We start from the raw sequence: 27084 nt of genomic DNA, 5'->3' as shown, positions 1-27084 counted from the left end.
CCTTCAGGGAGGCCGACGAGTCTCAGATTCTGCCTCCTGGACCTGTTCTCCAGCTTCTCCTGCATTCTTTTCTGGTGGTCGGTATTCATCTCCACCTTGGTCTCCAGCATGGTTATGTACTCCTCGTGCTCGGACACCTTTTTCTCCACCTCCTGGATCGCTCTCTCGTGGGTCTCTTGATTCTGCACAACTTGATCAATTGAAGCCTTAATCGGGTCCGGCGTGTCCTTCAGCTTGGCGGAGCAATCTTCAAAAAAACTCCACCAGCTGCCCCGTCGACCACTGTGCCATCTCCCCGTGACCCGTGCTCTCCGCCATGCTTTCCCACGTTGCCGGCTCTGTTCGTGTCTTCCTTTATAGGACTTTGTCTTCTCACACGGCCACTTCTGGTCCAGTTCTCCATACACCGGATTTCTCCTCACTGTCTCACTCTTCACCGATTTTATCCCATAAAATCCGGAAAAAAACGGGGGAAAAGGTCCGAAAGTCCGTCACAGGCGGGAGCTATCAAATGTGCGACCTCCTCCATGGCAGCCACCGGAAGTCCTCCATTTGCCTTTTTAATTACATGCTGTACCTGCGTATTGACTTTCTGCGATTCATGAACAAAGTTACCCAGATCCTTCTGTCCAGACGCATCTTGAGTCTGTTTCCCATTTCGCTAATAATTTGCCTTTATATTTTTTCGGTCAAAATGGATGACCTCACTTATCTACATTAAACCCCATCTGTCAAATTTTGGCCCAATCTCCTAGCCTGTCTATATCTGTTTGTAAAATCTTTATCTCTTCACTACCTGCTTTCCAACCTACCCTATTCTGGTATCATCCACAAATTTTGCTAAGTTGCACTCTGCCCTGAGGCACCACGCTAGTTACAGTTCGCCACCCATCGAAGGACTCATTTATCCCGACCCTCTGCTTTCTGTCAGTCAATCCAATCTAGTACTCGACTCCCCATCCCATGCCATCTCACCTTTTGGCTCCGTCTTTTATGCGGCACTTTGTTTAATGTCTTCTAGAAGTCTAGATATGCCACATCCACAGATTCCACATTATCCACCTTCCTGGTTATGTTCTCATAGAACTCACGTAAGTTTGTCAAGCATGACTTACCCTGCATACAACCAAGCTGACAGTGGTGGATTGAGCCTTGTTTTTCCAAATGTTCAGTCATCTCCTCCTTAATGATTGATTCCAGCAACTTCCCACCACAGAGGTCAAGCTAACTGGTCTACAGATTCCAACTTTTGTCCCTCTTTTTCAATACGGGCATCACATTAGCGTGTTTCCAATCCACCGGGACCCTTCCAGAATCCAGGGAATTCTGAAATATCATTACCAATGCATCCACTTTCTCCGCTGCCACCTCCTTTAATACCCTAAGGTGCAGGGCATCGGCTCCCGGAGGTTTATCTGACTTTAATCCCATTAGTTTATTCAATACCATCACCCTAGTAATGGTTGTTTCACCAAGGTCCTTTGCATTAACTGTAGTTTTTGGAAATTTTTTATTATCTTCTACCGTAAATCCGAGGCAAAATATTAGGTCAGTGCCTCTGCCACCTCTGTGTTCCCCATTATTTCCTCAACAGTATCGTCCTCCAGTATTAGTAAGGGCCTGTATTTACTTTCGCTCTTATCTTCCTCTTTATATACTTACAGAAGCTTTTGGCATCAGTGTTTCTGTTTTCTGCTAGTTTTGTTTCGTAATCAATAATAATCAGATCAGCCATGATTTTATTGAATGGCGAAGCAGGCTTGAGGGGCTGAATGGTCTGCTTCTCATTCTGGTGTTCTTGAACATTGTCCAGAGCTCTCAGCGAACAGTCCGCTCTTGTTTGCACCTTCCATGGGATCCCTTGCACCATCTAAACAAGCTGATGCGGCTCATTTAATACAGATCTGAAAGATGAAACTTCTGACAATGCAGTAATCCTTAACTATTACACTGAAGTATCAATCTAGGTTATATATTGAAATCCTGGAGCACGGTTTGAACCAATAATCTTTGGCCTTGGACGAGAGTACTACAGCGAGGATATAAAAAGCAGGAGATTCCACAGATTGGTGGGACAAGTGTTGCAGGTACTTCAAGATTGAAATGAGGATTCAAATTCAATACACTCATTATTATAGATCAGTGGGGGCAAAATGATGGTTAAAAAACTTAAATCTGACAGAATACAGATGCTGTAGTTGATGTTTGAACAAGGTAGAGTTCACAGTGGTAGAATATTGGGAGCCTGGCAAAGACGATATTGGAGAAGTTAACTCTAGGGTGACAAAAACCGTGTGAACATTTTTGAGAGTAGTCTCGAGTAAAGGCCTTTCCTAAAAGTTAAACAATTCAGATTGTCTGAAGAATATTGGCAGTATGCATCCATGATTCTCAAAGAGCAGTCAAATAACTGGAAGAGTAATTAAAATTTTATGACTATCATAGACCAAGCTGATCTGGTGAATCACATTGTGCAGAGGTGACCTGTTCTCAATATTTTTAGGAAGGTGATTGAGCAGAGTTTTAGAAGTAACTGGTTTAATAGGATTTCCTCTTGAAAAGATATATATACTTTCAGCCGAAACAAGATCAGCAATGGAGGTACCTGTCACAGGTGCTATGTTAAACTCCTTGGGGAAGTAATGTTCAGACCTCTTGGGAATATTGACTTTGTTGCTCTTTGAAGGGTGTCACCCTAAGAGATCACAGCAGAATTTGGCACTGATCATGTATATGAATAAGTTCATAGAATCCCTGCAGTGCAGAAAGAGGCCAATTGACCCATCAAGTCTATACCGACTCTCCGAAAGAGCATCCCAACTTAGCACCCTAACTAGGCCCAAGTTGACGAGGATATTTGAAGATGTGGTATTAACTTTATATGTTTCGTTTTTCTAGCTCAGTTACTGAATGAGAAAAGTATTGTGCAGATCATAATAGGTGGTTGAGTGTTGGTCTTCAAATTGTTAGCTTGAATTATTGATTGTTTTACCTCCGTTTTCTTTGATACACTTATAATTAATTGCAATGCATTGCCGCCTCTAAATCTGGATCAGAACTGTGACAAGCACAAAAATGCTTCATCTACTTTTTATACTTTATAGGATACTGAGCCAATATTTGAAGAGGAATCCAAACCCATTTACTGCTTAAACTGTCAAAGCATTTCATTTTGCACATTTACACAGCGATCCCTGCTGGTGGTTTGTTCCAAATACTGGAGGGTAAGGTTCTTTGTAACTATTTAAGGTTTGCGATTAAATTTTAAATAAATTTTTTTTTTAAAAAAACTATCCAGACACTACGGAATTTGCACTTGATGTAATGCTGTAGGTAGGATACATTTCTTTGCTATCTCTTTCAGGTGTTTGATGCTGGAGATTTTTCTTTGTTATGCTCAGTATCCAGTGAGAGTGACCAGTCTTGGACTGGGGGTGAATTTGTAGATGCCGATAAGATTGTCATTTGGACAGAAGATGGAAGTAGCTTCACTTACCGACTGCCATCGAGGTACTTGTCTTGAATTTGAAAATTCTTTTTGAATATTGTTTCCTTTATTCTTGCATGAGCTGTGGGGTGTCACTGGCAAGGTCTGCCTGTGGTAAAATGGACAGCAGCCTCAATTTTTGGCTCGATATAAAATTGGACAGTTTAAATTAAGAATTGGACATTTTAAATTAAACCACAGTCCGCTCCAGACAGGCTTGATGGGAATTTGAACAGCCAAGTTCGAATCCACTGACCACAGACTGTCGGGACAAGTCTAGCCTGCCCTGTCAACAAGACATCTGGAGATGCTCTGTCCCATTCAGTTGGATCGATTGTTGTGGATTGCCCATATAAGGCTCGACTTTTTGGCACCCAATTTTCTTGCATTACCATATATGGAGTTTGGTTATGTGTGGATAATATGCCTGAAGATAGACCCCTGGGGGTGGGTTCCCGGTGTCCTGCAGAGTTGTAATTGGCAACTCCTTTGGGTGTTGCGACTCCCATACCAAGACCTCGTTGGCTGAGGGCTAGAGAACGTTCTGGAAAGGCATGAAGAAGGTTATACAGATGGAACACCCAGGACCTCGCGAGCGAAGACTCGGTGCCGAGGTAGCAGAGATGATTTGCACTAGACCAGAGGCCGGAAGGAAGCGTGTGAGACACACCTTCGCGGATGAAGGCCATGAGACAACTGAGACTCCAGAGAATTGGACCGCAGTTCAACTGAGTTAATCGGCATGGGTAGTATTAGGAATCTTGGCAATACTATTAGTTGGGATAATTTGAGAGGGAAAACTGTTTTATTGTGTTTAATAATAAATTGTTTGAATCATAAACTTGTTTTTCATAAAATCCCTACAATGCAGAAGGAGGCAATTCAGCCCATTGAGTCTGCACCGACCCTCTGAAGGAGAATCCTACCTAGGCCCACAATCCTACCCTAATGCCCATAACCCAGTAACCATACCTAACGTTTTGCATATGAAGGGACAATTTTGCATGGCCAATCCACCTAACTTAAGTGCTGCCCTGTGATAAAGTTTATTGCAGTGAGAAGTTGCAATATGTGGTGATGTATCGAAAATTAAGAAAACGTTTTTCTTTGTATTTTTCCAACAGTTGTTTACCAGCCAGTGAATCATTCCGCAGTAATGTTGGCAAAGCCATTGAGAATTCCATTCCTCCATTACTGTATCATGTGTTGGACAGGAAAGATAAATCTGTAAGCAGCATTTTGTTCAACAAATTGATTTCAGTCGGCAACTTTACACATTTTGTTTAATTTTTGGGTGCATTTATTAAGGTTATTTATTCAGAGAACGGAATATATCTATTTCTGGTACAGTACTGAGTTCTCCATTTTCTGTTCTTGACAGGATCCATTGACTTTAAATTATTGCGCTGCTGTCACACTTCATTTTCTCAGCTTAACATTTTCAGAATGAGATTTGTGTCCTTTGCATTGTGGAAGGATTTTCTTTGGAATGGATCTGTATCCCTAAGACGTGACTAAAAATTTATTCAGAATCTTGCAGATTACAAAGAGATGAGGCCTTGGAGAAAGTTTTTGTAAATTTTTTCCAATTAAGGGGCAACTTAGCGTGGCCGATCCACCTACCCTGCACATCTTTGGGTTGAGGGGGGTGAGACCTATGCAGACACTGGGAGAATGTGCAAACTCCACACGGACAGTGACCCGGGGAGGGGATCGAACCGGGGTCCTCGGAGTTGTGAGGCAGCTGTGCTAACCCCTGTACCACCGTGCCACCCCTTGACCTTGGCTAGAGTTGACTCCAGTTTCAAGCTCAGTATGCTACCCCTTGACCATCCGGTACCATTATCATCTTTCAATAACTGAATTAAATTTTGCATGGGAATGCCAACACCTGCAAGTTTCCCTCAAGCCACACACGATGCTGCTTTGGAACAAAATCGATCAAAATCTGCAACTTCTTTCCCAACAACACCTATACTATGTGGATTACACTGGTTCAAGAAGGAGGCTCACCAACACTTTCACAAGAGCATTCAGGGATGGGCAATAAATGCTGGCCTAGCCAGTGATGCCCACAACGCATAAAGGAATAAATGTGAAAACATTTGTTTTAGAATTTGCCGGTGTAAAGATTTTAAGTCTTTGAAGTTATTGCAGAATCATTTTCCCTGAGCCCTTAACTTGCCTATTATTTATGGTGGACCTTATCAAATGCCTTTTGGACATTAAGGCATAATAATAATAATAATCGATTATTATCACGAGTAGGCTTCAATGAAGTTACTGTGAAAAGCCCCTAGTCTCCACATTCCGGCATCTGTTCGGGGAGGCCGGTAAGGGAATTGAACCTGCTTTGCTGCCTTGTTCTGCATTACAAACAAGCTGTTTAAACCAGCCCCTACCATGCTGCATCTATTGGTTCCCATTTATCTGCCCTCCCAGTTACATCCTCCAAAATTTTTAATTAATTTGTCCCTTTCAGGCTAGCTTTTTACGATCATTCAATGATTTTCTATCTGCATTGTCAAGACTTCCTTAACAATAGATTCTTGCAATTTCCCAATTTCTGATGTCAGATCAACTGGTCATAGTTTGCTGTTGTCTCTCTCCTTTCTTTATTGGATGTGTCATAGTTGCTAACTTCCAATCTGCTGGGACCATGCTTGAATCAAAAGAATCTGGGAAAATCATAGCCAGAGCATCCACTATCTCTACAATTTTCTCTATTAATACCCTTTGATGTAGGCTTTCAGGTCCTGGGGATTTGTCCGATTTTTGCCCCTTCAGTTTCTACAGTACGCTGACGTTAATTTTTTCAGTCTTTTTAACACTTAGTCGCCCTCTATTACTTTTTAAAAAAAAATAATTTTTATTAAAGGTTTTCATAAAATATCATTAACAAAATGAGAAAGAAAACAGGGTTAAGTACAAAACACAATCTAAAAAAGCAACCCCCCAAACCCCTCCCCCGTGTACCTAAATAATAAATTAACATTAACACCCCGTCTTAAGACAACAGGTGTATACACCCCCTCAGACCCTTCCAGTGTAAATAACATAAACAAAAATAAAGTAACCCCCCCCCAACCCCCCGAGCTGCTGCTGCCATTGACCAATGTCTATCGTTCTGCCAGAAAGTCTAAGAATGGTTGCCACCGCCTAAAGAACCCTTGTACCGACCCTCTCAAGGCGAATTTCACCCTCTCCAATTTAATGAACCCTGCTTTCCACTGAAGGAGAATCCTTCGCCCGGCTACCAGGGACGCAAAGGCCAGAATTCCGGCCTCTTTCGCCTCCTGCACTCCCGGCTCCTCTGCCACCCCAAATATTGCGAGCCCCCAGCCCGGTTTGACCCTGGATCCTACCACCCTCGACACGGTCCTTGCTACGCCCTTCCAAAATTCCTCCAGCGCTGGGCATGCCCAGAACATATGGGTGTGATTTGCTGGGCACCCTGAGCACCTAACACACCTGTCTTCATCCGCAAAGAACCTGCTCATCCTTGTCCCGGTCATGTGTGCCCTGTGCAGCACCTTAAACTGTATGAGGCTGAGCCTCGCGCATGAAGAGGAAGAGTTCACCCTCCCTAGGGCATCTGCCCACGTCCCCTCTTCGATCTCCTCTCCCAACTCCTCCTCCCACTTACCTTTCAACTCCACCACCGAGGCCTCCTCCTCCTCCTGCATCACCTGGTAAGTTTCTGAGATCTTCCCCACTCCCACCCACCCCCCCTGAGAGCACCCTGTCCTGTACTGGGTGTGGCAATAGCCATGGGAATTCCACCACCTGCCGTCTGGCAAACGCCCTTACCTGTAAGTACCTGAAGGTGTTCCCCGGGGGGAGCCCATACTTCACCTCCAGCTCCCCAAGCTAGTGAACTTCCCGTCCACAAACAGGTCCCCCAACTTTCGTATCCCTGCACTGTGCCACCCCGAAAACCCTCCACCGGTTCTTCCTGGGGCGAACCGGTGGTTCCCCCGTAATGGGGTCCACGCCGAGGCTCTAACTTCTCCCCCCCCCCCCCCCCCCATTGCCGCCTCCACTGCCCTCAAACTTTGAGGGCCGCCACCACCACCGGGCTCGTGGTATACCTCCTTGGAGGGAGCGGCAGCGGCGCCGTTGCCAGCGCCCCCAGACTCGTACCCACACAGGATGCCGTCTCTAGCCTCTTCCTTGCAGCCCCCTCCCCCTTCATCACCCACTTGCGCACCATTGTCGCATTGGCGGCCCAGTAGTACCCACAGAGGTTGGGCAGCGCCAGCCCCCCCCCTATCTCTACTCCGCTCCAGGAACACCCTCGGAGTCCCTCGCGCCCACACAAACCACATTATACTCCTGTTAACCCGCTTGAAAAAAGCCTTCGGGATAAACACGGGGAGGCACTGGAACAGCCAGTGACCGCCCCCTGGGCCTTCTTCCACTGCACCTCCGCCTTCCTGGTGGTCACCAGGTCGAATTCGGCCTGGAGGCTGCGCCTCTTCCTCAACAATCCTTCCTCAGGTTCTTCCGCATACCTCCTGTCTACCCTCACCATCTTCCCCCAGCAGCCTCTCCCTCTCCCCCCGCTCCCTCCGCTCCTTGTGGTCCCTGATGGAGATCAGCTCTCCCCTCACCACCGCCTTCAGTGCCTCCCATACCATCCCCACTCGGACCTTCCCGTTGTCGTTGGTCTCCAAGTACCTCTCTATACTTCCTCGGACCCGCTCACTCACCTTCTCGTCCGCCAACAGCCCCACCTCCAAGCGCCACAGCGGCCGCTGGTCCCTCTCCTCCCCCAGCTCTAAGTCCACCCAATGCGGGGCGTGGTCCGAAATGGCTATTGCCAAATACTCGGTATCCTCTACTCTCGCTATCAGCGCCCTACTCAAATGAAAAAGTCGATTCGAGAATGAGCCTTATGGACATGAGAAGAATGAAAATTCATTAGCCCCCGGCCTTGCAAATCTCCAAGGGTCCACCCCGCCCATTTGGTCCATAAATCCCCTCAACACTCTAGCTGCCGCCGGCTTCCTACCCATCCTAGACCTGGAGCGATCCAGTGCAGGATCCAACACCGTGTTAAAGTCTCCTCCCATTATCAGGCCCCCCACTTCCAAGTCTGGGATCCGACCCAACATACGCCGCATAAAACCCGCATCGTCCCAGTTCGGAGCATACACATTGACCAGTACCACCCTGTCTCCCTGCAACTTACCACTTACCATTATGTACCTACCGCCATTATCTGCCACAAGGCTCGACGCCTCGAATAACACCTCCTTTCCCACCAAGATCGCCACCCCTCGATTTTTGGCATCTAGCCCCGAGTGAAACACCTGACCTACCCACCCTTTCCTCAGTCTTACCTGGTCTGCCACCTTCTCCTGGAGCATAACCACATCCGCCTTGAGCCCCTTCAGGTGCGCGACACGTGGGCCCGCTTAACCAGCCCATTCAGTCCCCTTACATTCCAGGTTATCAGCCGGATCAGGGGGCTACCCCCCCCCCCGGCCGACTAGCCATGACCCCTCCTCGGCCAGCCATGCGCCCGCACCCCACACCCGGCCCGTTCCCCACAGCGGCATACCCCTGTCTCGACCCACCCCACTCGCTCCAGCTCCTCCTTGATCTTAGCAGCAGCAACTCGATCCCCCCCCCCCCGGGCTAGGACCCATACTAGCTGGTTTACTCCCCCACCCCCCCCCCCCCCCCCCCCCATTGCACTTCCGCAAGTCAGCTGACTCCTGCTGACCCCGGCCACTCCCACCTCCCCTTCGACTCCTCCCATTGTGTGGCACACCCTCCTCTCCCGCTCCCCATTCACAGGCTCTCCCCCTCCGTTCTAAGCCCGGGAAACAATCCTCGCTTCCCCGCCCCGGTCCCCCCCCCCCCCCCCCCCCCCCCAGTCTTCGGCGCGGGAAAAAAATCCCGCGCGCTCCACCTACCAGGCCCCGCCACCAACCAAAACAGTGCCCAACCCGCCCCATCCACCCTCCAACCCGAAAGAGAAAAACACAGAGAAAAAGAAACCCAAAACAATGCAAAGGCCCCCCCCCCCCCCCCCAACCAAAAATAAGCATAACATATCCACCACAGTCATAGAATTTACAGTGCAGAAGGAGGCCATTCAGCCCATCGAGTCTGCACCGGCTCTTGGAAAGAGCACCCTACCCAAGGTCAACACCTCCACCCTATCCCCATAACCCAGTAACCCCACCCAACACTAAGGGCAATTTTGAACACTAAGGCCAATCCACCTAACCTGCACATCTTTGGACTGTGGGAGGAAACCGGAGCACCCGGAGGAAACCCACGCACACACGGGGAGGATGTGCAGACTCCGCACAGACAGTGACCCAAGGCGGAATCGAACCTGGGACCCTGGAGCTGTGAAGCAATTGTGCTATCCACAATGCTACCGTGCTGCCCCAATCACCCATCCCGACCCTCAGTCTGTGTCCAGCTTCTCGGCCTGAACAAAGGCCCACACCTCCTCCGGAGACTCAAAATAATGGTGCCGGTCCTTGTAGGTAACCCACAGTCGCGCCGGCTGCAACATGCCAAACTTCACCCCCTTCCTGTGCAGCACCGCCTTCGCTCGATTGTACCCGGCCCTCGTCTTCGCCACCTCCGCACTCCCGTCCTGATATATCCGAACCTCCGCGTTCTCCCACCTGCTGCTCCTCTCCTTCTTGGCCCACCTGAGCACACACTCCCGATCGACGAACCGATGGAACCGCACCAGCACCGCCTGCGGAGGCTCGTTAGCCTTGGGCCTCCTCGCCAGCACTCTATGGGCCCCTTCCAGCTCCAGGGGCCCCTGGAAGGACCCCGCTCCCATCAGCGAGTTTAACATGGTGACCACATAGGCCCCCACGTCCGGCCCCTCCGGGAGGCCCAGAATACGCAGATTCTTCCGCCTCGACCGATTCTCCATCTCCTCGAACCGCTCCTGCTATTTCTTGTGGAGCGCCTCGTGCGCCTCCACCTTTACCGCCAGGACTAAGATCTTGTCCTCATTGTCAGAGATCTTTTGTTGTGCCTCTCGGATCGCCACCCCCTGGGCCGTCTGTGTCTCCAGCAGCTTATCAATAGAAGCCTTCATCGGCTCTAGTAGGTCCGTTTTAATCTCTCTGAGGCAGCGCTGGATACCCTCCTGTTGCTCCTCCGCCCACTGCCTCCACGCTGCCTGGTCTCCGCCCGCCGCCATTTTGTCCTCCTTCCCTCCCTTCTTCTGGTCCACCACCACCTTTTTTGTCACCCCGCTCCTAGTTAAAGCCATATACTGATGGGGAGCTATTATTAACTCCTTCCCACAACGGGAAACGTCGAAAAAGTGCCCTTGGGGGCCAGAAAAGAGCCCAAAAGTCCGTTTTTGCGGGTGCCGCCGAATGTGCGACATCGCAACCGGATGTCTTGAGAGGGAATCCTTTTGGCAGTGTTCGCTTCACCAATCTGCCCCAAAATGTCTGTGGAAACTCCTGAAAAAGGTCTAAGAGTCTGTTCCAGACGGGAGCTGCCGAATGCGCGACCTTCTCCTCCATGGCCGCCACCGGACGCCTCGTCCCCGCTTCTTCAGTGGCCTTGGTGAGATCTTTGCACAGTTGTTCCCTCTGCTGTTAGGATTCAACTTTGATAAAGGCCCTCAGGTCAGTTTACAGCTTTAAGCTTGCCCTTCCCCCGCCTGCATGCTGGAAGAGGCCCTGTTCATCCTGTTGCAGCCAAATCTTTTATTGTTTCTGCCGGGTCTGGTAGCCAAAAGACATAACATTCCTGGGGAACACTGTCAGGGGAATGCTGCAGTCTTCCTGCCACACCGAGAAATGTCAAACAAATGCCGTGGGGGCCCTGTAAAAGAGCCCAAAAGTCCGTTCCAAGCGGGAGCTACCGAATATGCGACCTAGCTCTGCATAGCCGCACCCGGAAGTCCGCCCTCTGTTACTAATATACAACTTGTGTTTTCGACTATGAGGACAGACAAAAATATTTGTTCAATGTCTCCTATTTCCTCATTCTCCAGAATAATTTCTCGTTTCTCTACCTCGAAGGGATCAATGTTTATTTCAGCTACTGTCTTCCTTTTTGCATACTTGAAAATATTTAAAAATCACCATTATAATCATGGGTGTTTGCTCTTGTATGTTTACTTTTCCCTTTCTGTCAAATTTTTGATGGTTGTTTACTCATTTCTCAAATAATTTTAATCCTCAGACTTGGGACTTTCTTTGCAACCGTATAAATCCCTTTTTGTATAATTTCGTCCTTAACTTTGAGTAAACCACAGATGGATCTTCCTTGGCCCAGTTTTATTTTTCAATACAATGCATTGTTGAACATTTAAATTTTAAAAATTAAATGTTTCCTGCTATTGCATTTACAGTCATATGTTTTAGTCTATTTGCTCAATCAATTTGAGCAAGTTCTCTCCTCATACCTATGTAATTGGCTTTGTTTAATTTTAAGATTCTTGTTTGTGATAAGAGTATATAATTTTCAAATTTAATATGCAATTGAGTTGCATTATGATCACTAATTCCCTGCGGATCTTTTACTATGATTAACCCTACTTCATTATACAATCCTAGATCTACAATAGTGTTATCCCTAGTTGCTTGCACAAATTGCTCCAGGAAACTGGCTCAAAAATATTCAACAAACTCATGTTCGAGACTACCCTTGCTAATTTGATTGGTCCAGTCTATATGAAGATTCAAGTCCCCCGCAATTATTTTGATGCCTTTGTTACATGTTCCAATAATGTTTTGTTTGTTGCATTGTCCAACAATGTAACTACTGTTGGGGGGGCATATAAAATACGTTTTCTGACTGTTGCTGTTCCTGATCTCCACCAAACTGATTCTACTTCATGATCTTCTGCGTCAAGATCTTTCCTCATTAATGTTTTAACATAATCCTTTATGATCAGCATTGTCCCTTCTCCTTTACCATTGACTGTCTTTTCAAAATATTGTGTGCCCTGGAATATTTATTCACAACTTTGTGACAATGTTTCTTCGATGATGATTAGATCTAAACTAGTTATCTCTGTTTGTGCCAGCAGTTCATCTATCTTATTGTGGGTGCTTTGCTCAAACAGAGAAAGAGCCTTTCATTTAATTTTCTTACTCAAATCTCTGCATGGACCTTATTGCTGATGCACAATTACTATTTAATTCTCTGTTCCTTCCTGCCCACTTTGCTTGATTTTACGCACATCATTACCCTGTTCTGTTCCCTCCATCTTTTCTGTTAGCTGAAAGCTCTGTCCATAATGCTAGTTAGCCAATTCAGCAGGACACCATCCCACCAACCAGCTCCCTCTTTCCTGATTACCGTCCCAGTGCCTGTGAATCAAAACCCCTTCTTCCCACATCACTCTTTGACATACATTTAATTCTCTAATCTGTGATCCTGTGCCCACTGCCACTTGCTCAGATAACATGTTCTACGTTTTAATTTGGTCTCTACAAACGTTTTCAGCAGAACATTATTCCTAGTTCTAACTATGCCGTTGGTTGCTAAGTATGCCATGCTATTTGGATCCTCCCCCTCCTACACCAAGTTAATCTACAGTAGAACATACAGTGCAGAAAGAGGCCATTCAGCCCATTGAGTCTACACCGACCCACTTAAGCCCTCACTACCACCCTATCCCTGTAACCCAATAACCCCATCTAACCTTTTTGGTCACTAAGGGCAATTTATCATGGCCAATCCACCTAACCTGCACGTCTTTAGACTGTGGGAGGAAACCGGAGCACCCGGAGGAAACCCACGCAAACGTGGAGAACGTGCAGACTCAGCACAGACAGTGACCCAGCGGGGAATTGAACCTGGGACGCTGGCGCTGTGACGCCATAGTGCTATCCACTTCTGCTACTGTGCTGCCGACGGTATTGAGCAAGTGTCCTTAACTCTGGCATGGGGCAAGCGACCCTGCTTTTGGTGCTCATGGTAGTGGCTACAGGGAACAATATCTGCCCTCCTGCCTATGTTTTCCCTTATCACTGGCATTTTCCTTTTCGCTTCAGCCACTTCAATGGTATCTTGAACCATCGTACTAGGTCAGTTTTCTCATCCACACAGGTAGTAAGCATCTGTTGGCCAAAGTCAAGGGCTGAAGCTCATCCACTAGTACCCGCTGGATCCCCATTTCTGTCTGACGCTCAGTCGCACCTTCCTGTCGCTGACTATTGAATAGTTCTAAAGTTCTCCTAACCTAAGGGGGTGGCTGCCTCCTAGAAAATTGTCCAGTTATCACATCTCATCCCTGATGTTCTGAAATATCTGCAACTCTGATTTCATCTCCGTAACTCTGAGCCAACGTTAATCAAGCCACGAGCACTTGCCATCAATGTGGGTGTCTGGGACTATACTGTATTCCACATTATGAACAACACACTTGCTTTGGCTACCATTGCCAATAGTCCCGTTCTAGAAAATTATGGGCCAACATGTAAAAGACTGTCACCTATAACAGTGCAGCACGCCTTTAGTACTGAACTGAAGCTAGATTATATATTAACATGTCTGCTTGAACCCTTCATACTCACAAGCAGGAATGCAATTACTAAGCTGATGCTGTTATAACTGGAAGATATTTTATTTTAAAAATGAGAATATTATCATTCTTTGAATAGAAAGATTTTTGGAGGTTGTAGAAGATGGTTTCATCTAACAAACTTGTCTTACTCTTTCTTCTTCCATGTTGTCATAGTGAAGCTGTGCAAGTAGGATACATATGCAAATTTAAAGAAGTTAAGCCTGCAAACAGTGCCTGTTAGGGCTTTGGGGGAGAATAAAAAGAGGATGGGGGAAATAATCATCACTGACTTTGTTCTTTTAACATTTCCCAAACTATTTAATCAGTTTGGAAGAGAGAGGAGAAAAGTAGGCAAATGGTCAACACAAAGGAAAAGTAGTTCCATTTGCAGAACAGTGAGGGGGAAGAAATAGAATAAAAATCTGTCTTCAAAATTACAGCCAAGAAAAGAGTTTCCAATATACATTGCACTTCATAATCTCAAGTTTTCACAAGTGATTTACAACTAATTCAGGGGAGGCAATGCCGTAGCGGTATTGTCACTGGACTAGTTCTCCAGAGACATGCTCTGGGGACCCGGGTTTGAATCCCACCACTGCAGATGGTGAAAATTTGAATTCAATAAAAATCTGGAGTGAAAAGTCTACAGGTGACCATGAAAAACAATTGTTGTAAAAGCCCATCTGGTTCACTAATGTAATTTAGGGAAGGAAATCTGTCGTCCTTACTTGGCCTGGCCCTCATGTGACCCCAGATCCACAGCAATGTGGTTGACTCTTAAAAATGTCCTCCGGGATGGGGAATAAATGCTGGACCAGCAAGAGATGCTCATATCCTATGAAAGTATAAACAAAATGCACTTTTGAAAGACCGTTACAGTTGTAATGTGGGAAATATGGCAGTTAATTTGTACACAGCAATATGTCCCACATCTAGCCTCTGAGGTAGATGACCAGATCATCATCATTAAATGATGGTTAAGGGATGGATTTTGGTCATGATGCTGGAAGAATGTCTCTGCACTTTGTTTAGGGGAGATGGAGACTTGGTTTAAAAGATGACATCTCTGACAACACAGCATCAACCATGATCATACTGAATGGCTCTGCAGCCTCGAAGGGCCACTGGACATCTACTGGCTCATATTTCTGAGGTTGTGTTTCCTCCGGATTGCTTAGCTTGACCAGTGAACCTTAAACCTTCTGACTCCAAGATGTAGAATGCTACCTTTTGAAACAATACTAACACCGAAAGAAGCTTTTTTGACTATTTTACTTGTGCAGTCCCACTTTAAATGGAGTTACCGTGACATTGTCTATACTTAGCTTTGTCTTTTTATGCCTTTGCATCTCACATGTTTATTAAATTCAATTTTTAATTCCTTAGCTAGTCCTTAACTGCAATTGAATCTGCATGACAGCATGGCTCTCCTGCTTTTTAAAGTCAACCCTGAAATTGTAAATTTGCTTTTAAATGTAAATAAATTGCTGTTTGTTTGATTAAGCCAAGCTACCTGCCATTGTTGTGGTAAATATGATAACTCCGGAGTCTGAGGGATTCAAGTAAAGGAGTCTCTCAGAGTTTACAGCAAATTTCTTATATTTAACATAGAACATAGAACAATACAGCGCAGTACAGGCCCTTCGGCCCACGATGTTGCACCGAAACAAAAGCCATCTAACCTACACTATGCCATTATCATCCATATGTTTATCCAATAAACTTTTAAATGCCCTCAATGTTGGCGAGTTCACTACTGTAGCAGGTAGGGCATTCCACGGCCTCACTACTCTTTGCGTAAAGAACCTACCTCTGACCTCTGTCCTATATCTATTACCCCTCAGTTTAAAGTTATGTCCCCTCGTGCCAGCCATATCCATCCGCGGGAGAAGGCTCTCACTGTCCACCCTATCCAACCCCCTGATCATTTTGTATGCAATCTTCCTGCTTTCACTCTAAAGTTTTGGGACTGTCGTTAATTCTTAACCATGCTATACCGTCAGTCAACTGGATCATGTAGGCCCAGCAGTTGTCCCCATTGTCTCAGCCTTCTGCTCTAGGTTTGCTCATTTCTATGGTGACTCAGTTGTTATGTCAGATCTTCGGTTACCCCTCCTCCTTCCTCTGCATGGCAATGAATGGTATGTTTAAAGTTAAAAAGTAAAGTCGCCGTAGTTCCACATGACCCTAGGTTGCTTTCCCCATTGAGGGCGAGAGCTAACTGGTGGTGAGGAGCCCGGCGAACCATGTCCATATGTTTTGGTCATGTCCGGCACTGGAGGGGTTCTGGAGAGGAGTGGCGGGAGCAATATCTCAGGTGGTGAAAGTCCGGATCAAGCCAAGCTGGGGGCTAGCAATATTTGGAGTAGTGGACGAGCCGGGAGTGCAGGAGGCGAAAGAGGCCGGCATTCTGGCCTTTGCGCCCCTAGTAGCCCAGCGAAGGATCTTGCTAATGTGGAAGGAGGCGAAGCCCCCTAGCGTGGAGGCCTGGATAAACGACATGGCTGGGTTCATAAAGCTGGAGAGGATAAAGTTCGCCTTGAGAGGGTCTGCGCAGGGGTTCTACAGGCGGTGGCAACCTTTCTAGACTATCTCGCGGAGCGTTAGAGGAAGATCGGTTAGCAGCAGCAGCAACCCTGGGGGGGGTGGGGGGGGGGAAATGGGGGATTGTCTTGGGATGGATGAGCAGGAGATAACATGAAGGGCGGGGGAAACTGGCACGTGCGGGAGAGAGCCAGTGTATAAAGCTATGTAAATATGCCATTTTGCCATGTATATATCTTGCTCAGTGCGATTTTGTGTTATTTTGTTACGGGGGGTGGGGGGTTATTGTTTGTAAGGGGAAAAAAATCATGTTGTTGAAAAACTTTAATAAATATATATATATTTTTTAAAGAGTTGCAGTCTCGCTTTTAGCGAAGTAGGTTAGCTTTATGTGTTGTGAGCCACTCATAATATTGGTCCCTGGCTGGGTGTAGAGATCATTCAAGTAAATAAGCAGCATTAAGTTAATGTACTTTGTGCATTGCAACAAGAGGTAATCACATTTCGCAATTCTTTGCCCATTTTCAGTGTCTATCCAATTTGGCTCCCTTGGAAATTATCAGCTCAAATTTGGTACTAGCTGTTTGCTGGACTAAGTCAAAATTAATTCCACAGTCCTCCTTTCTTCATCACAACTTATCTTTGTTTTAATTGCATAATCTTGAAGGAAATGCCTCCCCCACTGCCTTTTGAAGGCTAAAATAACATATAAAAAGGACGAACTAGATTGAAAGGTAAGGTAGACAGTGCTTTTTTGAAATTCTCAAAGCATTCCACCTGTAGCAACCATAGAATAGAATCTTAAAATGGCTACAGCACAAAAGGCCATTCGGCCTGTTTTGTCTGTGATGACCCTCTGAAGAAGCAATTCACCTCTTTTCCTTTGCCTTTTCCCTCTAGTTCTGAACATTTTTACTTTTCAGCTCTTGAAAGCCTCGATTGAATCTGCTGTCGCCACACACCTAGCCAGTCGCTGCATGAAAAAGTTTATCCTAGTGTTCTCATTGATTCTTTTTCCAATTACTGTAAATCAGTGCATTCTCGTTCTCTATTATTCCGCCAAAAAGCAGTTTCTCCCTTTCTACTCTGTTCAGACCCCTCATAATTTGGAATACGTCTATGAAATCTCCTCTCCACCTTTTCTTCAAGGACAGTCCCAACTTCTCATCGTTCTATGCAAGTGAAGTTCCTCATCCGTGGGATCATTCCTTTGAGTCTTTTCTGCACCCTCAGGAGGTTGTGAGTCCAAGTCCCCCCCCTCTCATGTCAAGGGCATTTTATTGCAGCAGTAAGAGTGTTCTGCAATTTTAGAGGAATCTTTTGGAAGATCCATTAAACAGAGGCCCTGGAAGCTCTCTCGGATGGATGTAAACAATCCAAAGGTGCTTTATGAAGCAGAACACTGGTTTTAGTGTCTAAAGCCTGGGAGAGGAGGTGCCAAACACCGGAACCTGGCCTTTGTGTTTTAAACTGAGTTTCACATCATCCAGACTGTACAGCCAGAGTCACAGACCAACCTATAGAAATCGGAACTGGAAAGTTCTGATCATTTTAAAGGCGGTCTGTCCATGTCAATATCGATTTCGCTGAATCAGACCTTTGGGTAGTTTCATGGGTCAAGTTTTTATTTTTTGTCAAGCCTGCCAGAAAACTGAAGCCGCCTGAAGGATAACTGTCATGCGTGTCTAAACTCCCTGCAATTTTGGAACCAATTGGATGTTGTGTGAGTATGTGTGCGAGAGTGGGTTTGAGAGTTGGAGTGCGGGTGGGGGGGGGGGGTGGCGGATGTTGGAAGGAGGTTTAAGGGAGATGGGGTGGACGGTTGAGGGGAGGTTAGTTACAGAGTTGAATTGTTTTATAAGTGTGGTGATTTCTTTGCAGCCACTTTCCTAACCTCTGGGTGATTGATTATTCTTAGTGAATTCGCATTGGACCTCCAATTTCACCATTACTACAGTCAGTATGTTGTCTGCATGCGGATCTAGTGATAGAAAGATATATTTATCCAGCACTTTTCACGATGTCCCAAATTGCTTACAGCCAATTAAGTACTTTTGCACTGAAGTCATTGGTATAATGTACGCAATGTTAGCAAATGGCGGGGCAGGCTTGATGGGCTTAATGGCCTGATCCTGCATCATTTGTATGTTTGTATGACATCCTGGGATGGATGGGATGAACTGGGCTGGATGATCTTTGTCATCCATAATTATCTTGCGAATAGAGGGTGAAACCATGTCTGGGACTCAGTTTATTTTGCTGCTATTTAATTTCAAAATAAATAAATTTAGAGTACCCAATTCATTTTTTCCAATTAAAGGGCAATTTAGCGTGGCCAATCCACCTAGCCTGCACATCTTTGGGTTGTGGGATGAAACCCACCCAAACACGAAGAGAATGTGCAAACTCCACACGGACCGTGACCAAGAGCCGGGATCGAACCTGGTACCTCGGCGCCGTGAGGCAGCACGGCTAACCCACTGCGCCACCGTGCTGCCCTAGTGCTTTTAAAGTTAACCTTGAGTGGGATTTGTGGGGTGAAATTTCCAGTACAGAACTGTGTAAAGGGCTCAAGAGTGAATCAGTAACTTGTTTTACACGGCGCCTGATTTCCAAGAGTCTTTTCCAGTGCCTTCAATTTTGTCTATTATCCCACTCATCTTGGTTCTTTTTCTGACTATCATGATAAAGTTGTGTTGAATAGTAAATATTGAAAATATATTGTAGTGATAAGCAACAATCAGCAGAGTCTTCAGACCCGCTGACCAAGAAAACCCAGAACCATTCAGTTTTTGTCCTCTGACGTCTTAAATAATGTGTCACGTAGAGATACCTGAGAGCTCCAGCACTTCTCACTAACAGTGAAGACCTTTTGTCAAATCATTCCACTTTGTTGCTTGGGAGTCTTTTAATCTTTCTACCCTGTGAGATTACTGATAAAATGGAATCTAATTATACCCCTCGAATGAACTAATATTGAATAATATCCTGCACCCAGGCGGAAGAATATTTCCACAGAATGGAAACGATTTTGTGCAGATTATCTAGTTTGCAAGTATTACATCGTTCCTCCAAATATGAATTTTCTGTCATATTTGTCCATATGGTGCAATGTGCAGAACATATTAATGAGGGCTGAGGCAGTTCCCCAAACCAGCGTTATTGTCTGCCTAGCATTATAAATAACTGATGGGATATTTTCTTGTAAAATTAACAATATTGTAGACTGCTGATAAACCAGAAACTAAAAAAAATACCTTAATCACAGTGGGACCAGCTTGCACACACTAATACTGGATTATATCTGTGCTACTTTTTATATTAATAACCCATGCTGCATATTAGATGGCATTTGTAATCAGATATCAACAATGGGTGTCACCATTTTACTAGGACCTTTCAGTGATGATTTGGTGAATTGATTCGTGAAGCTTGCAAGGGGAAAAATATCATGCATGACTGAGGCTGAGTGTTAAAGTGGTGGGGAGAGGTGTGGGGGAGGAACAAGGGACCTGGAAATATGAGAAACACTGGCGTACATGATTTCCCTCTCTGCCCTTGTTAGCGTCTTGCCAATATATTTCTCAACTGAATCACTAAAACAGATATGTGGCCATCTATTGCTGGATTCACATTGGCTGCTGTTTCCCTAACTTAGCAGTAATTATATATGGAAAATACTGATGGACAATAAGGCCTTATTGGTCTTGTGGTTATGAAAAGTACTTTGTAAATTAAAGACTTTCCCCTTGTATTCCATGATTTTGTGTTCTCTTCCATTAATCTGTACACATACAGTGTTCAAAGTTCATTTTCAATTTAAAGCATGCCAATTAAGGTTAATAACACAAGGCCACACATAACTGAGGCCTTGTGTTATTTATTCCTCATTCCTCAAACCTTAAAGCATCATGGGCATCATGGTGGCACAATGGTTAGCACTGCTGCCTTACAATGCGAGGAACCGGGGTTCAGTTCCGGCCTTGAGTCTGTCTGTATGGAGTTTGCACTTTCTCACCATTTCTGCGTAGGTTTCCTCCGGATGCTCTTGTTTCTGTTCAAAAACCAAAGACGTGCAGGTAAAGGTGGATTGGCCATGCTAAAGATTGCCCCTTAGTGTCCAAAGATGTGCAGGCTAGGTTGGGTTATGGGAGGTGGGCCTGAGAAGGGTGCTCTTTCAGAGGGGTGGTTCAGAATCAGTGGGCTGAATGGCCTCCTTCTGCATTGTATGGAAAATATGTCTGAGCCAAATTAAATTGAGCAAGTTTAGCATTCCCTTGTTTAAAAAAAGGCTTAAATCAGAAAACAGTAAGTTACAATACAAAGAAAAATAACTTGTGCAGTAAAATCAAGAACTAAAGAAGGAATTATTTACATTTTTGTAGTGTTTATATTCTCAAAACATTGCTCAATGCTTTAAGACCAATGAATTATTTTTGAAGTGCAATCAGAGCGTCATATGGGGACACAGCAGCCAGTTTGCAATGTGCATGTAATGTGAATGGACGGTGAAAATAACATTTTAGTAGTTATTTTTTAAAATGTACTTGAGTAACAAGTATTTTATTCAAATCCAAGTTAATTTGCATTTTTGTTACGCGTTTCATTCCGCATTAAGGGTATTGTGAATTGCATTATTTCTCTAGATATAGTTAAGGAGGATTTTCTGAACCGGAGACAAATTGAATTACATTTTCTTGGCCTTTATAAGGACCAAGGCAGAAGCAATTGGAAAATGGCTGTTGAGGTGTGAAATGACAATTCTGCGTTGCTGTACAGAGACTGCCCCTTTCAGTATAATCTGTGAAGTGTTCGCCAGCTTGCAAAGGTCTGGAGTGAAAATATTGCACGCAAATCATGTACTAGAGGAGGTGGCATTTCATATAGTGTTTAATTGGTGATAGATTTTAATAGTAGCAATAATTCAGTTTTAATAGCATGAAATGGAACAGATATCAAGATTGAGAATGTCATTGATGCAATGGTATCAGTTAACCAGTAGAGGATGCTATAGTACCAACACGTACCATATATTTTGCTTTGGAATTGTAGCATATGCCATTTTTCCCCTTTTTTAATTATGGTTTCATATTGTGCAACTGAAATCTTGCTGAGAAACACTGTAAATTAAAGTCAGCAAGATTTCAGTTATATCCGTGAACAGCCCAAGTGTGAGCATTTAAATATAAGTAGAAAAGTACAAACCACTTCCTGACATATTTTGGTTGAGATATTATTGACATATTATTGACTTGAAAATGCATCCTCCAGATATACCTATAGTATCACAGGACTGTTGTGTGCTTTAATTTACAACTCAATTCATTTTAATGTTGTAGGTTTTTAAAAATATGCTGAATTGAAATGAGGACCAGCTTGTCAAAATTAAAGTAATCTGCCTTTCTCTAGCTCAACTGGCAGGCATGGAACACAGTAGCACAGTGGCGAGCACTGTTACTTCACATTGCCAGGGACCCGGGTTCGATTCCCGGCTTGGGTCACTGTCCGAGCGGAGTCTGCACGTTCTGCTGTGTCTGGGTGGGTTTCCTCTGGTTGTTCCGGTTTCCTCCCACATGTCCCGAAAGATGGGCTTGTTAGGTAAATTGGACATTCTGAATTCCCCCTCGGTGTACCCGAACAGGCGCCGGAGTGTGGCGACTAGTGGCTTTTCACAGTAACTTCATTGCAGAGTTAATGTAAGCTTACTTGTGACACAAATAAAGATTATTATTTTTATTATTGTCTTAGAAATGCAAAACAAGGTCGGCATGCACATCTTTAGTCAGCTCAGCCAGATGCAAAAAGGGGGTCATGATGTGAAAAGCTGAGTGCTATATTTGGAATTAAGTATACAGCTCTTTTGAAAAATATTAGAATGTATGGTGTAGTTTTGCTACTTCCACATGAAATGAAATAAAACCAGATATTGCCATACTCTAAATCCAAGTTTCATCACGGGCTTTGCAGCTTCTTGCTGTCCTTTATTGCATTTGTTGGCAGTGGAATAGAACTCTTTCCTCTGCTGCAAATTGCAACAGATTAATTTGTGGAACTTATAGACTGGAATTGTTCGGATATAATGCATCTCCAGGATCAAAGTGACATTGAAGAAGTCATCTTTGCTCTCAGTTTATGCTGCGTTAACCATCTGAGCTATTATCTTATTATACGCTCCAACCCATGTATTCTACAAAACACAATTAGATGCTGCAGTAGAATAATTTTATGATCTTCCTGGATGGATAAATTAACATAGGCATTTGTCAGCCATAATACTTTTGCCATGTGCCTCAATCATGATATGAATTCGACAGATTTCCTGTTAATCTTGGTAATCTCAATTCTTTCCGCATGCACTTATTCTTTGTTGTCTGTAATATGAAACAAACTCGGTTGGTGCCTGCACTAACAATTATTGCTTGAGAAATGGTGGCATGAGAAGATAAAACTCCAACAAAGAATTTTGATTTTGTTTTTTTATTTGATTTCTCAGTTACTACATGTACTCCATATGGAACTGAGTCATGTGGATCATCTTTCACCATCTTCTGTGCTGAGTTAACGAAGACCTTTGGCAATCTAGGGCTAGGCAGGGGGAGGAGATGAGCCATGGTTTCCAGAATTGATCATGATTCAGTTATTTATGTTAAAATGTGTTAATTTTCGCTGAGGATTGTATTGCGTTTCGCTTTGAAGCTTTCTACAATTGAGAAATCGGTAAACGCTTGTTGCTCAGAGTCATATCTGAAGGGTCATTGGATGAGATCCTGAATGGCAGGATGTTTGTGCAACAACTATTATAGTATCATTGAAATGAGTATAATGCAGAGTCAGAAATCCAAAGCCCTTCAAATTGCATCATCCCAGAAAGACTTATTGTAAGGAACCTCTTATAAATCCTTGTCAGTCCCCTTGTTTTCCCTTGCAGTTTCTGTCCTTTTTGACTTCTAACTTTTGTATCTGGCTGATTAAAGAAACAACCCCCCGATACAAGGTGCTATGTGGTCTGGCCCAAGAAGACCCCAGGGCAATGTGCTATTTGGTCTGGTCCAATGATGTCACATTTTGATGGACTTGGCTACCAGCCAATCAACTCCTCTGGAATCCCAGGACTTGCCTTTATTTGTGTGGGGCGTTCCAGAAGTTTCTGGCAAAGAAGGCAGACTCCATTTTGAGTTTAGTTCTGCTTAGACCAGGAGAGAGCAAGGACATAGATTTGGGTCTCTCTATCAGACAAGGCTGGTGATTAAAACGCTTTCCAGCCAGTCTGTGAAAGTTTAATTTCTGATTAAAAGGCTGTATGTAAGCAGTCTCTCTCTGTGGGCCGCCTGGGGATGCTTTACTCCTGTTCGTAAGGCTGAGGAAAGCCCGATCTATTATCTCCCCTGAGATCGCCAAAGGTCTTGAAGAAAAGACAATTTTTCTCTGGCTTACAGAAAGAGCAGGCCAGCAGTTGAGAGGCGCGAGGGATGGAAAACCCTCTTTTAAATCACTTCCCTTTTGTGTGCGTGCGTGAATGTGCATGCATACGTGTGCGTGCGTACAATCATCGGTTTGTTTTGGGGAGGCTACATGGGGGTTTTTGGAGATGGCAGAGAGCAGGGCTCGTGAGCATGGGAGAGTTATTCATAGATGGGAACTGTCCCTGTTTGGAGGATTTAGAGGAGAAACTTGACTTGCCGAGAGGTAATGGGTTTACATATCTGCCTGGGGTACTTTCTAGAACGGGGGTGGGAGGGGGCAAGGTCTCGGATATCTATAAAGAACTCATAAGAGTCGGCGATAACTCACCCCGGATGAGCAAGTGTTTTGGGATAGAGGACAGGTGTGAGAGGTGTGCGGGAAGGCCAGCAAACCATGTCCATATGTTTTGGGCATGTCCTAAGCTTGGGGGATTCTGGCAGGGATTTGCAGGGGTCATGTCTACGGTTCTAAAAACAAAGGTGGTGCCGAGTCCAGAAGTGGCGATTTCTGGAGTGTCGGAAGATCCGGGGGTTCAGGGAGCACGAGAGACCGATATTGCCAGCACGGAGAGACTCGAAGCCCCTGAAATCAGAGATCTCGGTCAGCAACATGGCCGGGTTTCTCAGAATGGAAAAAATTAAGTTCACCTCAAGAGGGTCAATGCTAGGGTTCGTCCGGAGGTGGGAGACGTTTGTCGACTTCTTCGGGGAACACTAACTGTCAGCAGAGGCAATAAGAAAAGGGGGTTGGGCGGGGGGGGGAAGTTTGGCTATTTTCTGTTTCGGGGTAGGTGGGATTTGTTGGGTATGGAAGACTTTTATTTTTACTGTTCACTTATTATAAAATCTTTCACAAAAAAAAGGGCGTGTATAATTAGATTAGCAGAACAGTTGTTATTATTACCATTCAATGTTTATCTCTTGTTATAAATAAACAATTTTCTTTGTGTTTTACCTACAAATCTGGTGCCTGTAAGTCATTGGAGCAGTCAAGGGTCAAAGATTTCAGAAAAGATATACAAATTATTGTGTTGGGATTTGGGGGCCTGTGGGTTGGAATTGATTGCGCACTAGCCCAGGATGTCACTAAGCAGTACTAAGTTGGTACCAGAGTATTTTGATACTTGGAGCAGATGCAAGGCTCTGTATCCAAGTGAATGTTGGCATGATGCAGCATTTTTGCTGTACGCTATTGCACTTTCTCTCCAAGGAGTATTTCAATGCAATAAAGCCCGATGTAAATGAAAGTAATTGCTTATTAAAAAAGTTGCGACTGCTGGAAATTTGAAATGAAATTGGACCCACAAAACAGGCCGATGAGCATCTGGGCTAACATTCTAAATTGAGACTGATATCAAACTTTGCTGATGGAGAGCCTCCATGTGAAACTTGAACATTTGTTTGTATTTAGATGGCAATGGTTCTGTGCATATTTCCAGCATTCTCTATCTCTATTTCTATAATTACTGCTGCACCATTTTTTTGACCTTGTGTACAGGTTAATCTTGCAGTGATGATTTAGTTGATTTGTGAATGAAGGCTTTTCTGACATAGCTCCTCCTGGAATAAGGTGCACTTAAATCCCAATAACAAATCTTTTTTGTCCATTGGATATTATGTTTGACTGATTTTCAAATATTTCATCAGCTTGGTGTTTTGCTCAAAATCTAAACAGTTATAGATTATTAAAGAGTGTTTCAAGAATTGAATACTGATTTAAAACTAATTTTCATGTGCTTAATTTTGAGAATGTTATGAAATCAAATGTTCTGTGGTATCATCCATTTTTATTATTCAAAGTTACATCAAGTCATTTCTGTGTGATAATAGCAGTGCTCCAATTTGAAACATGAAAGGATACTCCGTATGCATAAGGTTAAAAAAGTTCCGAAAATGTATGCAGCAAGTGGTATTGTACCAAGAAGTCTGCATTAGTTAATTTTAATCGGGGCAGTGGTAAAGACATTAGAATTTTCCTCACTTAGAAAAGAGAAAATAAGCCTGGGTTCCTCCTTATGCTTGATATCAAGTGACCACAACTGAGAGTTCATATGTGAGGACAGGAACTCCTGGCTGAGGTTTCTGCTCGGATCAAATCGTGTGGTGACATTATCCAGGCTTAAGTAGAAATAATGACCAATTAGGCAATATGCCAAAGTGCAACTAATGCCGTTGGCAAAAAGTCAATAACTTCAAGCGAGGAACAGAGGAGAAATGTGAAGGGGAAAAAAATATCTCACTTACAATTATTTTAACAAGCTTGGTGTTTGGGGCACTTCTCCGAGGGCATATGGCCCAATACTCAGCTCATCATGAATATTTCTAAACCACTCCCTTGAGGTTAGGCTAAATAGAGAGTTAGCATAGAAATTTAAGCAGAGGAGTATGCAATTTTGCCCGTGGCGCCTCAGAGATACCAGCAGTCTCTCAGGTAACCTATTCTCCACAGGTACATTTGTATTCCTCCTTTTCAAATATTTTCTTCGAAATGACAGTCCAGTCTCTACCTCAATAATTAATTGTGATGAAGTATCCAATGGTCTAATAATCCTCAGTCAAAAATGTTCTCTCTCTTCCCCATTGGTTTTTCCAGTGAGAATCCTCACCCTCTGGTTCCATTCCCTATTTACCTACCTATGTAAACAAACCTTTACTGTTGCAGCACCAAAGGAGCTTATTTGATCAAGTGTCCATGGTGACTCTCTGCTAGAACAGCCTGCCTGGTCCTGCTGGCCCACCTTTGCCTCAGCTCCGCACAGTTTTTCTGCTCAGATAATTGTCCAAGTCCATTTTAAAAGCCTTGATTGACTCTGCTTCCACCACACTTTCAGACAGTGCTTTCCAGATCCGAGCCACTTGCTGCGCTCATGTCACCTTTGCTTCTTTAAATTTCTCTGATTCTGGATCCTTCTGCAATAGGAAACAATATTTACTTGTCCAGACCCTCATGATTTTGAACATCTCTATCAAATCCCTGGCTTTTCCACCTGTCCAGATAACTGAAGCTACTCAACCTTGAACTATTCTTGTGAATTTTTTCTGCACCCTCTCTAATGCCTTCACATCCT

The 27084-nt window shown here is 44.5% G+C and overlaps 1 protein-coding gene across 3 annotated transcripts in view; it reads left to right on the top strand.

Annotated features, from left to right (window-relative positions):
• The window catches only part of wdr7 (WD repeat domain 7), a 1110115-nt gene that overhangs the window by 126338 nt on the left and 956693 nt on the right, over positions 1-27084 (top strand). For all 3 annotated transcript variants that reach the window (XM_072497366.1, XM_072497365.1, XM_072497364.1), the window contains exons 7-9: positions 3105-3224; positions 3365-3510; positions 4612-4714. In XM_072497366.1, coding sequence (XP_072353467.1) covers positions 3105-3224; positions 3365-3510; positions 4612-4714 — 369 coding nt within the window. The remainder of the gene's footprint in view (positions 1-3104; positions 3225-3364; positions 3511-4611; positions 4715-27084) is intronic.

This window comes from Scyliorhinus torazame, chromosome 3 (assembly GCF_047496885.1).
Source record: "Scyliorhinus torazame isolate Kashiwa2021f chromosome 3, sScyTor2.1, whole genome shotgun sequence".
Taxonomy (NCBI): Eukaryota; Metazoa; Chordata; class Chondrichthyes; order Carcharhiniformes; family Scyliorhinidae; genus Scyliorhinus; species Scyliorhinus torazame.
The sequence above is the reverse complement of the archived record's forward strand: the minus strand, read 5'-3'. Positions and strand labels throughout refer to the sequence as shown.